This window comes from Leucoraja erinacea, chromosome 35, assembly GCF_028641065.1.
Source record: "Leucoraja erinacea ecotype New England chromosome 35, Leri_hhj_1, whole genome shotgun sequence".
NCBI lineage: Eukaryota > Metazoa > Chordata > Chondrichthyes > Rajiformes > Rajidae > Leucoraja > Leucoraja erinaceus.
Window position 1 is genome coordinate 3,443,162 of NC_073411.1, and position 14,901 is coordinate 3,458,062.

General features: G+C 47.9%; 2 protein-coding genes across 2 annotated transcripts in view; both read left to right on the forward strand.

Annotated features, from left to right (window-relative positions):
* Positions 1-14,901, forward strand: part of polm (polymerase (DNA directed), mu) — a 65,783-nt gene that overhangs the window by 41,312 nt on the left and 9,570 nt on the right. The window lies entirely within an intron of this gene.
* On the forward strand, positions 1,948-8,927 carry LOC129713197 (DNA nucleotidylexotransferase-like). Its single transcript, XM_055662054.1, has 3 exons — positions 1,948-2,459; positions 4,016-4,099; positions 8,729-8,927. Exons 1-3 carry the CDS (start codon positions 2,154-2,156, stop codon positions 8,813-8,815), a joined length of 477 nt encoding a protein of 158 aa, XP_055518029.1. The 5' UTR covers positions 1,948-2,153; the 3' UTR covers positions 8,816-8,927.

A 14,901-nucleotide genomic window follows, 5' to 3' on the forward strand; every position in this document is an offset into this window, starting at 1 on the left:
TGATTAGTAAGGATGTCAAACATTACAGGGAGACGGCAGGAGAATGGGGTTCAGAGGGAAAGATAGATCAGTCATGCTTGAAATGGTGGAGTAAACTCAATGGACCGAATTCTGCTCTTATGACATGAGGAGGGGAAAGGAACAGATTAATCGGGGTTGTGGGGAAAAATGTGTGTGGGCTGGGGGCGGAGAATAGGGTTGCCAACTGTCCCGTATTAGCCGGGACATCCCGTATATTGGGCTAAATTGGTTTGTCCCATATGGGACTGCCCTTGTACCATATTTGACAGCTACTACTCAGGTCGAGGGGACTGTCGGGCGGAGCGCCACGTCTGACCCTGCCTCACCTGTCCCGACGTAGTGCAGCCCATGGAGTGCAGCAGCAGCACCTCGCCTGTGGCCCCGTCGGTGGGCAGCCCGGTCCGACCTTCAGACCTTCGCTTACCGCCGACACCACCACCCCTCCTTCTCATGGCTGATCATTGGTTCATGAGTTGGATGGGGCGCCGGACTTTGCGCTCGACGTCACACGGCCCGGGCCAAAATGCTTCAGCTGGCCCCGCCGGCTGGTCTTTGTGTGCAGTCCAGCACCCGACCCAACTCATCATTCACCCAGCCACGGCCGAGTCGGTCAACGAATTGTCCCTTATTTTAACATTTTGTCCCTTATTTGGGACTGAGAAGGTTGGCAACCCTAATGGAGAATGATTAGTAGGCGGGGAGGGAGTGGTTCACTTGAAATTGGAGAAATCAATGTTCATACCGTTTGGTTGTTAGCTATTCAAGCGGAATATGAGATGCTGTTTCGCCAGTTTGCATATGGCTTCAGTCTCACAATGGAGGAAGCTGGGACAGAAACATCAGGAGTGGGAATATATACATACAATATACATTTGGAGAAGGTATATGGATGGGAAAAGTTTAGAGGGATATGGGCAGGTGGGACTACGGTAGATGGGGCATCCTGGTCAACATGGACAAGTTGGGCCGAAGGGCCTATTTCTGTGCAGTGTGACTATGACTTTAACATAACTGATTGATGTTAGGATGGCTTCAAAAGCCATGCTTTTGTTGTTTCCCACAAACTTTATTCCTAATTTCTGTCCTCACCTCCCTGCCCCCTTTCTTGAGCTGAATTAGTGTAGGTGAAACCTAGTTTAATCATAACCTTCACTCCAAACACCATCTTTCTATTTCTCAATACTTATACTCACCTCCATAACATTACTGACTGCCATATCTATTCCTGCGCAGCAACGTATCTTATCTGTGCTCTTGTTATCTTTATGGACCTGTCCCACTTACGCGACCTTTTCGGTGACTACCGGCACCTGTCATAGGACGTTGCAGGTCGCCGAGAATTTTCAACATGGAAAGACGCTACGACTATTTGGGCGACTGAGGAGACGACTCACGACTACTGGCGACATGTCGCGGGGTGAAGCCTGTATGGTTGTGAGTAGTCGCCCAAAGAGTCGTAACCTGTTCTGGTCGCCGCTGGATTTTCAACATGTTGAAAATTTCTGGCAACCTGTAACGACCTATGACGGGGTGCCGGCAGTCGCCAAAAAAATCGCGTAAGTGGGACTTGAAAATAAGTCTTGATAATTTTCACTTACCTGTCCAGTCTTAACATCCTAATCAAGCTCCAAACTGTTTAAAACATGGCGGTCAAAATTACAACCTTGCTGAGCATCACTGGTGACCTGCACCTTCCTCTGATCTCTCAAAGCATTTAAGAGTAAAACTCGCATCACCTCAGCAACTTTCTGCAACTATGTCCCCCCTGATTCTGCACTCAATTTGTGCCTCACTTTTAGTAACGGTGTCAAACCCTGAAAAACCTCTTGATTTTAATGTTTTGTGTATGCTTTTCCCCCCCAACTATCTTCATGTTAAGATTTGTTGAAGAAGATTTGAATGAATGGGTTGCAAAGCAAAGTTAATAATGAAAGTCTTGTAGAATTATTAACGCAGCTTAAGAAGTATTGTTGCTGAATCTCGTTCACCCAAACAGCCAGATTCTTAATGAAAGTTATCAACAAGTCAGATATTTCTCATGGTGACAACTGCCCGAGAGAAGAGAGAATCTGACACGCTTTTACCTTAACATTTTGCGATTATTTCAGGGTCTGATATTGTACGATGACATCATGGGCAACACTTCTAAAGGGAAGAGCAAGGAGCCTGAGATTTTTGATCACTTTGAGAAATGCTTCTCTATCTTCAAACTGGAGAAGGAGTTGGTAAATAATTTGGGAGCTGAGACGCTGAGCCTTTGCGACCCCTTGGCTGGGAACCAGACTCGGGGAGGTGATCTTACTGCTGCGACTGAGGCCTCTCACCAGGTTACCATTGTCGCGACAGGAGACAAAGCCTGGAAGGCCGTGAGAGTGGACCTGGTCGTTGCCCCCTTCAGCCAATACGCTTATGCGTTGTTAGGATGGACAGGTTCACGGGTAAGTATAAATAAACAGAGTTAAACATTTTTTTCAGAGTACGTAAACCAAATTCTTCATTTCTGAAATAGATTGATCAGAGGGTCAGGTGGCACCTCTGGAGAACATGGAGAGGATGTTTCCGTTCGGGGACCAACCTTCTGAAATGAAGATAGACACAAAATGCTGGAGTAACTCAGTGGGACAGGCAGCATCTCTGGAGAGAAGGAATGGGTGACATTTCGGGTCGAGACCCTTCTTCAGAGGTCTTGACCTGAAACGTCACCCATTCCTTCTCCATAGATGCTGCCTGTCCCGCTGAGTTACTCCAGCATTTTGTGTCTGTCTTTGATGTAAACCAGTTCTTTCCTGCACATCCTTCTGAAATGAGTTGCTTGATATGAGCTGGAATGTCGGGAAACTCCAGACTGGATCAGCACTCCTCATACATGCCAGCAGGCACCCAGGAGATACCATTTAACCATATAACCATATAACAATTACAGCACGGAAACAGGCCATCTCGGCCCTACAAGTCCGTGCCGAACAAATTTTTTTTTTCCCCTTAGTCCCACCTGCCTGCACTCATACCATAACCCTCCATTCCCTTCTCATCCATATGCCTATCCAATTTATTTTTAAATGATACCAATGAACCTGCCTCCACCACTTCCACTGGAAGCTCATTCCACACCGCCACCACTCTCTGCGTAAAGAAGTTCCCCCTCATATTACCCCTAAACTTCTGTCCCTTAATTCTGAAGCCATGTCCTCTTGTTTGAATCTTCCCTATTCTCAAAGGGAAAAGCTTGTCCACATCAACTCTGTCTATCCCTCTCATCATTTTAGAGACCTCTATCAGGTCCCCCCTTAACCTTCTGCGCTCCAGAGAATAAAGACCTAACTTATTCAACCTATCTCTGTAACTTAGTTGTTGAAACCCAGGCAACATTCTAGTAAATCTCCTCTGTACTCTCTCTATTTTGTTGACATCCTTCCTATAATTGGGCGATTGTGATGTTTGAAATTTGAATGTAATTGCACATCTCTTCTAAAAGGGCTTCTGTTTTTAGCTGAAGATTAACTATTTTATTAAAGCTAGGGCACTACATGAGCAGGGGTTGATGGATGGCTGGCAACTGGGGACCCTGTAGCCTGCAGATGCTGGAAACCTGAGCAATAAACAAAGTGCTGGAGGAACTCGGTGGGTCAGGCAGCACCCATGGAGGGAGTGGACAGACCACATTTTGGTTTCTCGACACAGAAGACATTTCCCAACCCAAAACGCAATCTGTCCAAGACTATTAAATGTGTAGGAAGGAACTGCAGACACTGGTTTACACTGAAGATAAACACAGAATGCTGGAGTAACTCAGAGGGGACAGGCAGCAGAGAAGGAATGGGTGATGTTTCGGGTCAAACCCCTTCTTTAGACTACTAAATGGTTGGAATAAAAAGAGAACAAAGTTTAGATTCTGGAAATGTAGTGAAACAGGTGCAGAGATTTATTCAACTTGTTAGGGAATAACTCCGCTTTGAATGTAATTTAAAATGACTTGTTTCCTGCTGTCTTGCAGCTCTTCGAACGAGACCTGCGCAGATATGCCAAGCACGTAAAGAACATGAGTCTCAGCAGCCATTCTTTGTTTGACAATGAGCAGGTAGGAAGTAATCTAAGCTTCTCTCTCGGCCTGCCAAACAGGGTTAAAGGAGGGAAATCCACCCAGCTGACTGAGATGGTGACTGTCTGACTGTGAGATGCTGACTGTCTGTGTTTGAGACGCTGACTGTCTGACTGTGAGATGCTGACTGACTGTGTCTGTGTAGCAGTTTGGACAAGATGGAGTGTCTGGCCTGCTTGCTGCTGTGTGATCCTAAGTAACGTTAAGCTTGTGCTGCCATGTGGTGTCACCACATGAAGTGAATCGCACCACCCAGAGGGCAGCTAATGTGCCCCTCTGCATTTTCCATGTTGCTGTTGGGTGGCACATGTAGTGCTGCAGTTAGTCACACTCCCTCACAGCCCCACAACAAGAACGCTTCAATCCTGACCTCCTGTGCTCACAGCATGTTGAGTCTGCATCTTCTCCCCATGACGGCGTGGCTCACCCCTGGCTGTTCCGATTTCCTACCACATCTCAAAGACTGTTAGTAGGGTAGACACAAAACGCTGCAGTAACTCGCCGAGTGAGGCAGCATCCCTGGAGAACCCGGGCAGGTGACGTTTCAGGTCACGACCCTGCTTCCATGTTTCTATTGCTAGTAGGTGAATTGGCCACATCAAATTTCTGCTCGTGTAGGTAAAAAGTAAACAAATCAAATGGGTGTTGATGAGCTTGGGAGAGATTAATTGCAGGGTTTTAGGGGAATAACTACTAACTCCATCTATCTCCAGTCCTTTCCCATCCCAGTCATTCTATCTCCCTACTCCCATTGGGCAGAAGCTTGAAAGCGCATACCACACCAGCTTCTTCCCCCTCTGTTATCAGGCTTCTAAATGGTCCATCCATAGGCTAGGGTACTGTCCGATTCTCCTCTAGCCCATTGCGGACATTGGACTTTGTCTCTGGAGCTGATGCATTATAACGCTGAGAAAGGTAACTTTCCCTACACTCCACCTATTCTTCTTCTTGTATATGGCGTGCACGGCCTAAAGTTGTAGGACAACTTGTTCTATTTGATCTTATTTGATTGTGCACGCCGGGTTGATTGCATTCGTCAAAACAGGGCGGGCCACGTGAAGGTTGCAATCTCCCACCCCCACTCCACGTATTGAACTTGAGTTTGGCTTCATTTGTCTTTATGTGTAGAGTTATCTGGGCAAGCACAACAAACCTATTCACTGTACCTCAGTACATGTGACAATAATAAATCTAAACCTAAGAGTGGGAACGGGACTGAGGTGAGTTGGTTTTGGGTGCTGACCTACTGCGTACTAGTACGTGAATTAGTTGAGTTTAAACAAGGAGCATTTTTCATCATTAATTAAACCACAAAATGAGGCAAGTAAAAAAGGACTTGAGTTCTGTAGTCAGGTAACATGTCAGCACAGTGTTTTAACTCACTTTTTGGGATCTGGACATAGCTGGCGAGGCCTATGTTACTTTCCCAGCCTCAGTAGCCCTTGATAGTTGTTGGTGAGCAGTTCTGGTAAAGGGGCTTCCTCACTGTTAGTGTAGGGAGTTCCAAGATTTAGCTAAGATTGTGCCTGTAATCGCTGGAGTTTAGAAGGATGAGAGGACCTCATTGGAACTTACCAAATAGTGAAAGGCCTGGATAGAGTGGATGTGGGAAGGTTGTTTCCACTAGAGTCATACAGCGTGGAAACAGGCTCTTCGGCCCAACATGCCCACACCACCCAACATGTCCAATCTACACTAGTCCCACCTGCCTGTGTTTGGCCTATATCCATCTAAACCTGTCCTATCCATGTACCTGTCTAAATGTTAAATGTTGCAATAGTACCTGCCTCAACTACCTCCTCCGGCAGCTCGATCTCTACACACACCACTCTTTGTGTGATAAAGTTACTCCTCAGATTCCTATTAAATCTTTTCACGCTCACCTTAAACCTATGTCCTCTCATCCTCGATTCCTCTACTCTGGGCAACAGACCCTGTACATCTACCCGATCTAATTCTCTCATGATTTTGAACATCTCTATAAGATCACCCCTCACCATCCTGCACTCCAAGGAATAGAGTACTAGTCTGCTCAACCTCTCCCTATAGATCAGGCCCTCGGGCCCTGGCAACATCCTCGTAGATCTTCTCTGCACCCTGGTCTACCTTCGATTTAATCCAGCATCTGCAGTTCTTTCCAACACATTTTGTCCGCTCCAGTGCGAAATCTCCTCACGGTATGTCGACTTTGAAGAAGTTCTCTTCCTCTCAACATGAACGGCCTCAACCCGAAACATCACCCATCCCTTCTCTCCAGAGATGCTGCCTGACCCGCTGAGTTATCCAGCATTTTGTGTCTTTCTTCTCTGCACCCTTTACAGCCTGACAATATCTTTCCTTTAACATGGTGCCCAGAAATGAACACAATACTCTAAATATTTCCTCGCCGATGTCACATACAACTGCAACATGACCTCCCAACTTCTATACTCAATAGGTACACAAAAATGCTGGAGAAACTCAGCGGGTGCAGCAGCATCTATGGAGCGAAGGAAATAGGCAACGTTTCGGGCCGAAACATTGCCTATTTCTTTCGCTCCATAGATGCTGCTGCACCCGCTGAGTTTCTCCAGCATTTTTGTGTACCTTCGATTTTCCAGCATCTGCAGTTCCTTCTTAAACATTCCATACTCAATACTCTGACTGATGAAGGCCAATATGCCAAAGCCCTTTTTGACCACCTGATGTACCTGTGGTGCCACTTTCAACAAACTATGTACCTGTACTCCGAGATCCCTCTGCTCTACAACGCTCCCCAGAGACCTACAGTACCATCCACTGTGTAGGTCTGGCCCATGTTAGTGTTCCCAAGATGCAATACCTCACATTCCATCAAGCATTCCTCAACCCATCTGCCTAACCGATCAAGATCCTGCTGCAATCTTTGACAACCATCTTCACTATCTACAATACCACCCACTTGCATGTCACTAGTGGGAGAGTCGAGGACCAGCGGTCACAGCCTGAGAATAAAATAATGTACCTTGAGAAAAGAGATGAGGAGACATTTCTTTAGTCAGTGGGTAGTGAATCTGGAATTCATTGCACAGGAGGCCAATTAATTGGGTATTTTCAAAGCTGAGACGGGACAGGTTCTTGATTAATTAGTATGTCAAAAGTTATGGGGAGAAGGCAGGCAGGAAAAAGCGATTGAGAGGGAAAGATAGAACACCCATGATTGAATGTCAGAGTAGACTGGAAGGGCCGAATGGCGTCATACTGCTCCTTTGCCTTACGAACAATGAAGGTACAGCAGTGTGTGACTGAGTGAGGTTGCTGTGTAACTTGGAGCCAAGAGTGTGGATGGCTTGTGTTAGGTGTTCTCCTCCTTCTTGAGGAGAGTGGTATTGAGATGAGGCGCTGCAGGGTGAGTAACTGCGGTGCATTTGAGTTTAGTTTAGAGTGGTGGTGTGGAAACGGCCTCATCAGCCCACCGAGTCCATGACAACCATCGGTCCGATCACCCGTTCCCACCAGTTCTAAATGATCCCACTTTCTCATCCATCGCTTTACATTGGGGACCATTTGACATCGGCCAATTAACCAACAAACCCACACATCTTGGGCATATGGTACAAAGCCGGAAATACCCTGCGCAATCACAGATGGAACTTGCAAACTCCATGCAGACAGCACCTGCGGTCTGGATTGAATCTGTGTCTCTGGCATTGAGGGTGTGCCGCTGTGCGGCATTTTTTTGTGACAGTGCGCACTGTGGGGGGGGGGGGGAATGTTTGGGATTTGTGAATGGGTTCCTTTGTCCTAGAATATTCACGAGCTTCTTGTATATCATCGGAGCTGCACTCATCTTGGCAAGTGGAGTGTGTGCATCACATTACAATCTTGCAGACGGTGGAAAGGCTTTGGCATTCCAGGAGGTGACATCACATTTTAAGAGTAAACTTTCTTAAAGGTGAAGTCAGTTCATAAGAAATAGGAGCAGAATTAGGCCATTCGGCCCATTGAGTCTGCTGTGTCATTTGATCATGTCTGATCTATTTTCCCCCACTCAACCCCATTCTCCTGCCATTCTCTCCCCATAAACTTTGATGCCCTTAAACAAGAACTTATTAACCTTTGCTTTAAACATACCCAATGGCTTGGCCTCCACAACCGTCTGTGGCAATGAATTCCACAGATTTGCCGCCCTCCGGCTAAAGAAATTCCTCCTCTTCTTCATTCTAAAGGGCCTGTCCCACTTGGCGATTTTTTTCGGCGACTGCCGGCATCATTGCCTGACGTATCAGGTCACTGAAAATTAAGCGGTGTGATGTGGCGTGATGATGTATGGCGTGCGGTGTTTTTTCAAGTGTCGCAACATTATTTTTGTCGCCGCTCGATTTTGAAATGTTCAAAATCTTTTGGCGACATTTAAATGCCGTTGGCAGAATCGCGAAGTGGGACAGGCCCTTAAAGCTATGTCCTTTATTTTGAGGCTATGCTCTCTGATCCTAGACTCTCTCACTACTGGAAACATCCTCGCCACATCCACTCTATATAGAACTTTCATATATTTTTTTGCTATTTTTCTGACTTTTGTAAATAATGCTAATTGTTTAAACAGAATTTTTCTTCCATATTTCAGAATACATTTCTTCTTTATTTCAGAATATATATTTGCCAGCTACCACAGAAGAAGAAATCTTTGCACATTTCGGATTGGAGTACATTCCACCACAGGAGAGGAATGCTTGATCAGCTGAGTTCACACTGTAGAAACACGCAGAGCACCTGAATGAAAGGCCTTGGACAAAGATATTTATTGCACTGTTATCATCACTTTAAACTGGGTAAAAGCTGGACATTCACCCATCTCTGTCTGAATGTGTGTCAGTTGTTGAATGGGATCCCCCTCACTATCAAATCTCTGGAGTCGACTCCAACTCAAAGAACACACAATCCAAGTTTGCATTGAGAAAGAACTCCAGATGCTGGATAAAATCGAAGGTAGGCACAAAATGCTGGGGTAGCTCAGCGGGTGAGGCAGACCCGAAACGTCACCCATTCCTTCTCTCCATAGATGCTGCCTCACCCGCTGAGTTTCCCCAGCATATTGTGTCTACCTTTGCATTGTGAGATTAATGCACTGACAGAGCTACTGTAAATTTGTGATCATGTCTTCCTCATCCACACATAAAATACCCCAGGGTGCCATGGTAAGGAAAAATCTTCCCAAGATAGTGGCCTTGTAAACTTTTCTAACATAAAGGGGAAAATAAAATTTAAAAAAAAAATCTACTCATCTATCTCAATTGATTTTGTGATACTTTACATGCTGCATTTCCCACATTGCAATAGACAATAGGTGCAGGAGTAGGCCATTCGGCCCTTCGAGCCAGCATCGCCATTCAATGTGATCATCCCCAATCAGTACCCCGTTCCTGCCTTCTCCCCAGCTTGACCACACTTCAGAGGTCATTAATTTACTCCAAAGCGGTTGGGGATATCGAGATTATGAAAGGAGACGAGTCATGGCCGTGAAACTAGTAGTTGACAGAAATCACCACTCATAGACTGGAGAGAAATCATCCTTGATCACAACCTGCAATAGTTTTGGTTTAAGAAAGAACTGCAGATGCTGCTTTTAATCGATGGTAGACACAAAATGAGTGACGTTTCGGGTAAAGAGGTCTGAAGAAGGGTCTCGACCCGAAATGTCACCCATTCTTTCTCCAGAGATGCTGCCTGTCCCACTGAGTTACTCCAGCATTTTGTGTCTACCTATAGTTTTGGTGTAGTTTAGTTTATTTTAGAGATACAGCATGGAAACAGGCCCTTCGGCCCACTGGGTTTGCACCGACCAGCGATCCCCGCACATTAACACTGTCCTATACACACGAGGGACAAATTTACATTCATACCAAGCCAATTAACCTACAAACCTGTACGTTTTTGGAGTGTGGGAAGAAACCGAATATCTCGGAGAAAGACCACGCAGGTCACAGGGAGAACGTACAAACTCCATACAGACAGCACCCGTAGTCAGGATCGAACACGGGTCTCCGGCGCTGTGAGGCAGCAACTCTACCTCTGCGGCACCGTGTTGCCCAAAAAGGTTTTCCTTTAAAACCATCCAGATAGTTTGAAATATTTAGTTGGCTGTTCAGAGAGCTCATTAAATGTTTAGTTAGTGGTTTTTAATATGATTAAGTGGAACCTGTCTGAAGAAGAGTCTTGACCCGAAACATCACCCATTCCTTCTCTTCAGAGATGCTGCCTGTCCCGCTGAGTTACTCCAACATTTTGTGTCTACCTTCGATTTAAACCAGCATCTGCAGTTCTTTCCGACACATTAAGTAGAATCATGGCTCTTTGTGGGGGTGGGAGATTGCAACCTTCACGTGGTCCGCCCTGTTTCGACGAATACAATCAACCCGGTGTGCACAATCAAATAAGATCAAATAGAACAAGTTGTCCTACAACTTTAGGCTGTGCACGCTGTACGCAAGAAGAAGAAGATGTTTCTTTGTGGTGATACAAAACTGCAGATGCTGGAATCTGGAGTAAAAAACAAACTGCTGAACATGTGTGGAGCAAAAGGACGGTGGATACTTTGCCTCCATAGATGCTGCTTGACCTGCTCAGTTCCTCAGATAGACACAAAATGCTGGAGAAACTCATGGGCAGTGGAGCAACAGTAGAGTCCGGAGACCCAGGTTCGATCCTGACTAGGGGTGCTGTCTGTATGGAGTTTGTACGTTCTCCCCGTGACCTGCGTGGGTTTTCTCCGAGATCTTCATTTTCCTCCCACACTGCAAGACGTGCAGGCTTGGTATAGGTGTAAATTGTCCCTCGTGTGTGTAGAATTGTGTTAATGTGCGGGGATCGCTGGTCAGTGCGGACTCGGTGGAACGGAGGGCTTGTTTCCGCGCTGTATCTCTAAACTAAAGTAAACTCAGCGGGACAGACGGCATCGCTGGACAGAAGGAATACGTGACGTTTCGGGTCGAGACCCTTCTTCAGACTGAGAGTCAGGGGAGAGGGAAACAAGTTATAGACGGTGAACAAATGAATGTAAAATATGCAAACAAGTTACGATGATCAAGAAAACAGGCCATTGTTGTGTGGGTCGGTGAAAATGAGTTGCAGACAATGAAACTCGCCAGGACGACAGTGAAACTAGTACACTGACGAGGGTGGGGGAGGGATGGGGAACGAGGGGATTCAAAGGTTACTTGAAGTTAGAGAAATCGATATTCATACCGCTGGGTTGTAAGCAGGCCACGTGAAACATGAGGTGCCTTTCCTCCAATTTAGCCGCACTCTTGACAATTGTTTTGTGAACGAAATTGCAGTGCCGTTGTTGGCCACTCGAGGGCAGCTGTTGGCCATGAGCAGAGAGGACAATAGGATCACACTGCACAATCTCAACACGATATGTTGGAGGAGGGGAAAACATAGAAAACAGGTCCAGGAGTAGGCCATTCAGCCCTTCTATCCAGCACCGCCATTCAATCTAAAATCAGTACCCCATTCCTGCTTTCTCCCCATATCCCTTGATTCCGTTAGTCCTGAGAGCTAAATAAAGTGAGAGATGAGCAGAAGGAGAAGGCCACAGACGGCCAAGAAGTCATTGGGTATTTTTCATGTTCACAAAGTGTAGGAGCTGAATTAGGCCATTGGGCCCATCAAGTCTACTCTGCCATTTAATCATGGTCGATCTACATTTCCCTCTCAGCCCCATTCTCCAGCTTTCTCCCCATAAAGTGGAGATTGACAAGATTCGTGGTTAATAAGGATGTCAAACATTACAGGGAGATGGCAGGAGAATGGGGTTCAGAGGGAAAGATAGATCAGTCATGCTTGAAATGGTGGAGTAAACTCAATGGACCGAATTCTGCTCTTATGACATGAGGAGGGGAAAGGAACAGATTGATCGGGGCTGTGGGGAAAAATGTGTGTGGGCTGGGGGCGGAGATTAGGGTTGCCAACTGTCCCGTATTAGCCGGGACATCCCGTATATTGGGCTAAATTGGTTTGTCCCATATGGGACTGCCCTTGTACCATATTTGACAGCTACTACTCAGGTCGAGGGGACTGTCGGGCGGAGCGCCACGACTGACCCCGCCTCACCTGTCCCGACGTAGTGCAGCCCATGGAGTGCAGCAGCAGCACCTCGCCTGTGGCCCCGTCGGTGGGCAGCCTGGTCCGACCTTCAGACCTTCGCTTACCGCCGACACCACCACCCCTCCTTCTCATGGCCGATCATTGGTTCATGAGTTGGATGGGGCGCCGGACTTTGAGCGCGACGTCACACGGCCCGGGCCAAAATGCTTCAGCTGGCCCGCCGGCTGGTCTTTGTGTGCAGTCCAGCACCCGACCCAACTCATCATTCACCCAGCCACGGCCGAGTCGGTCAACGAATTGCCGTTGTGAATTTGTCCCTTATTTTAACATTTTGTCCCTTATTTGGGACTGAGAAGGTTGGCAACCCTAATGGAGAATGATTAGTAGGCGGGGAGGGAGTGGTTCACTTGAGATTGGAGAAATCAATGTTCATACCGTTTGGTTGTTAGCTATCCAAGCGGAATATGAGATGCTGTTTCGCCAGTTTGTGTATGGCTTCAGTCTCACAATGGAGGAAGCTGGGACGGAAACATCAGGAGTGGGAAGGGGAGTTAAAGTGGTTGCCAACCAGGGATCCAGCAGACAGCAGAAAACAGGTGTTTTAACCCCCTCCCCCTCCACCCCACCCTCTCATTCCAACCCCCTAACTTGGTGACCGCACCTTTTTCCCAGCACCCGATTCATTCTCTTTCCTTCTCTCCCCCCCCCCCCCCCTCTCTCTCATGTCCCACCACTCACTACAAGTCTCCCATTCTTCCTTACACCCCAATTTCCCTTTCCATCCATATATCCCTTTCTCCAGCTTTATAATTCATTTTCCTTTATCTCTTTATTTTCCTTTATCCTCACTTTATCTGACACCCTTTTGTCTCCTTTTCACCTGCAACGTTGTCACGCTCTCCACACATCTGCTAGTCAATCCACCCTCACCTGTATCCACCTATCACTCGCCAGGTTGTGCCTGACCCGCTGAAGGTTACTCCTGATGATGGGTTACTCCCTTTCTTCACTCTGTTTGCACTTTATCAGTATAATTATTCATTGTGTGTGTGTGTATATTTATGCAATGGGATATAGAAACATAGAAACATAGAAATTAGGTGCAGGAGTAGGCCATTCGGCCCTTCGAGCCTGCACCGCCATTCAATATGATCATGGCTGATCATCCAACTCAGTATCCCGTACCTGCCTTCTCTCCATACCCCCTGATCCCCTTAGCCACAAGGACCACATCTAACTCCCTCTTAAATATAGCCAATGAACTGGCCTCAACTACCTTCTGTGGCAGAGAGTTCCAGAGATTCACCACTCTCTGTGTGAAAAAAGTTCTTCTCATCTCGGTTTTAAAGGATTTCCCCCTTATCCTTAAGCTGTGATCCCTTGTCCTGGACTCCCCCAACATCGGGAACAATCTTCCTGCATCTAGCCTGTCCAACCCCTTAAGAATTTTGTAAGTTTCTATAAGATCCCCACTCAATCTTCTAAATTCTAGAGAGGGACATCTAAATATGGACAGGCTGATCTGTTCAGTATTCAGTGCCTACTGTGTTCTGTTGTGCTGAAGCAAAGCAAGAATTCCATTGTCCTATCAGGGACACATGACAATAAACTGTCTTGTTCCCATCAAGGATCCTCGAGGAGCCTCCAGTATCTGTGAGGTAGGAACGTTGATGCGGCGCCAGGGGGAGCGGGTTGGGGAGGCACGGCCGGAAGTGTGTGTGGGGCCGGGGGTCCGGGTGCGGGGCAGCGATGGACGGGGCGCCGGGCATGACGGAGATGTACGACCAGGCGATGCTCGGCATCCTGCAGCACGTCGGCAAGATCGAGAACTTTCTGGAAGTTCTCTTCGGCTTCCTGTACAGGAAAACGGACTTCTACCGCCTGATGGTGCTGAGGGAGGACAGGCTGGGATTCCCGCCCGGGGTGGCCGAGCGGCTGGCGCTGCGGGTGAGGGGAGGGGGACAGGTGAGCAGTGGGGGGGGAAAAAGAGGGGGAGGAGGGGTAAAGCAGAGGCAGCAGGGATTAGGGATCGTGGGGGGAGGGGCAGTGATGAGGAGGAGGGGGTGGGGAGTGCAGCCAAGGCAGTGAAGGGGAGCAGTTGATGGGGGGAGTGAGGGCAGTCGAGGGGGGGGTGGGGGAGCGGGGAGAGTGGGGGCGGGGAGGAGAGGAGGGGGGGGGGGGGAGAGGGGAGGAGGGAGAGGGGTGGACCATGGGAAGGAGTGGAGGGAGGGGTGAGAGGGGGGGACTGAGGGAGGAGGAGAGGGGGGTAAAAGAGGCAGGATGGGAGGGGGGGAGAGGGGGCGGGGGGGGGTGAATGGGAAGGGAGGGGAGGGGGGGTGGACAATGGGCAGAAGGGAGGAACTGGGGGAGAGGAGGTGAGGTGGAGGAAATACGAGTAGGGGGGGGGGGGGGGTGGGGGGGCGGGAGAATGAGGCATTGGAAGGGGAAGAAAGGGGGGAAGGGGAGCTAGGAGAGAGGGTGTCGATGTGATAGGAGGCGTAACATATTGGGCGCAAGGGGAGCAATAATTGGTACTGATTGGGGTGAGGATTGTGGGATGGGGAGGGACTTTGTGAGGTTGAGGAGAGGGGGGGGGGGGCGGGAGCAACAGAGTTGGTGTTTAAGAAGGAACTGACAGATGCTGGAAACATCGAAGGTAGACAAAATGCTGGAGCAACTCAGCGGGTGACGCAGCATCCTATGGAGCGAGGATA

What these genes read in the sequence shown, in the direction of transcription:
- LOC129713197 (XM_055662054.1), top strand. Translation starts at nt 2,154, where the DNA reads ATGGGCAACACTTCTAAAGGGAAGAGCAAGGAGCCTGAGATTTTTGAT. An exon ending in TAGGATGGACAGGTTCACGG is followed by an intron (nt 2,460 to 4,015) that starts GTAAGTATAAAT and finishes GCTGTCTTGCAG; the next exon opens with CTCTTCGAACGAGACCTGCG. An exon ending in CTTTGTTTGACAATGAGCAG is followed by an intron (nt 4,100 to 8,728) that starts GTAGGAAGTAAT and finishes TCTTTATTTCAG; the next exon opens with AATATATATTTGCCAGCTAC.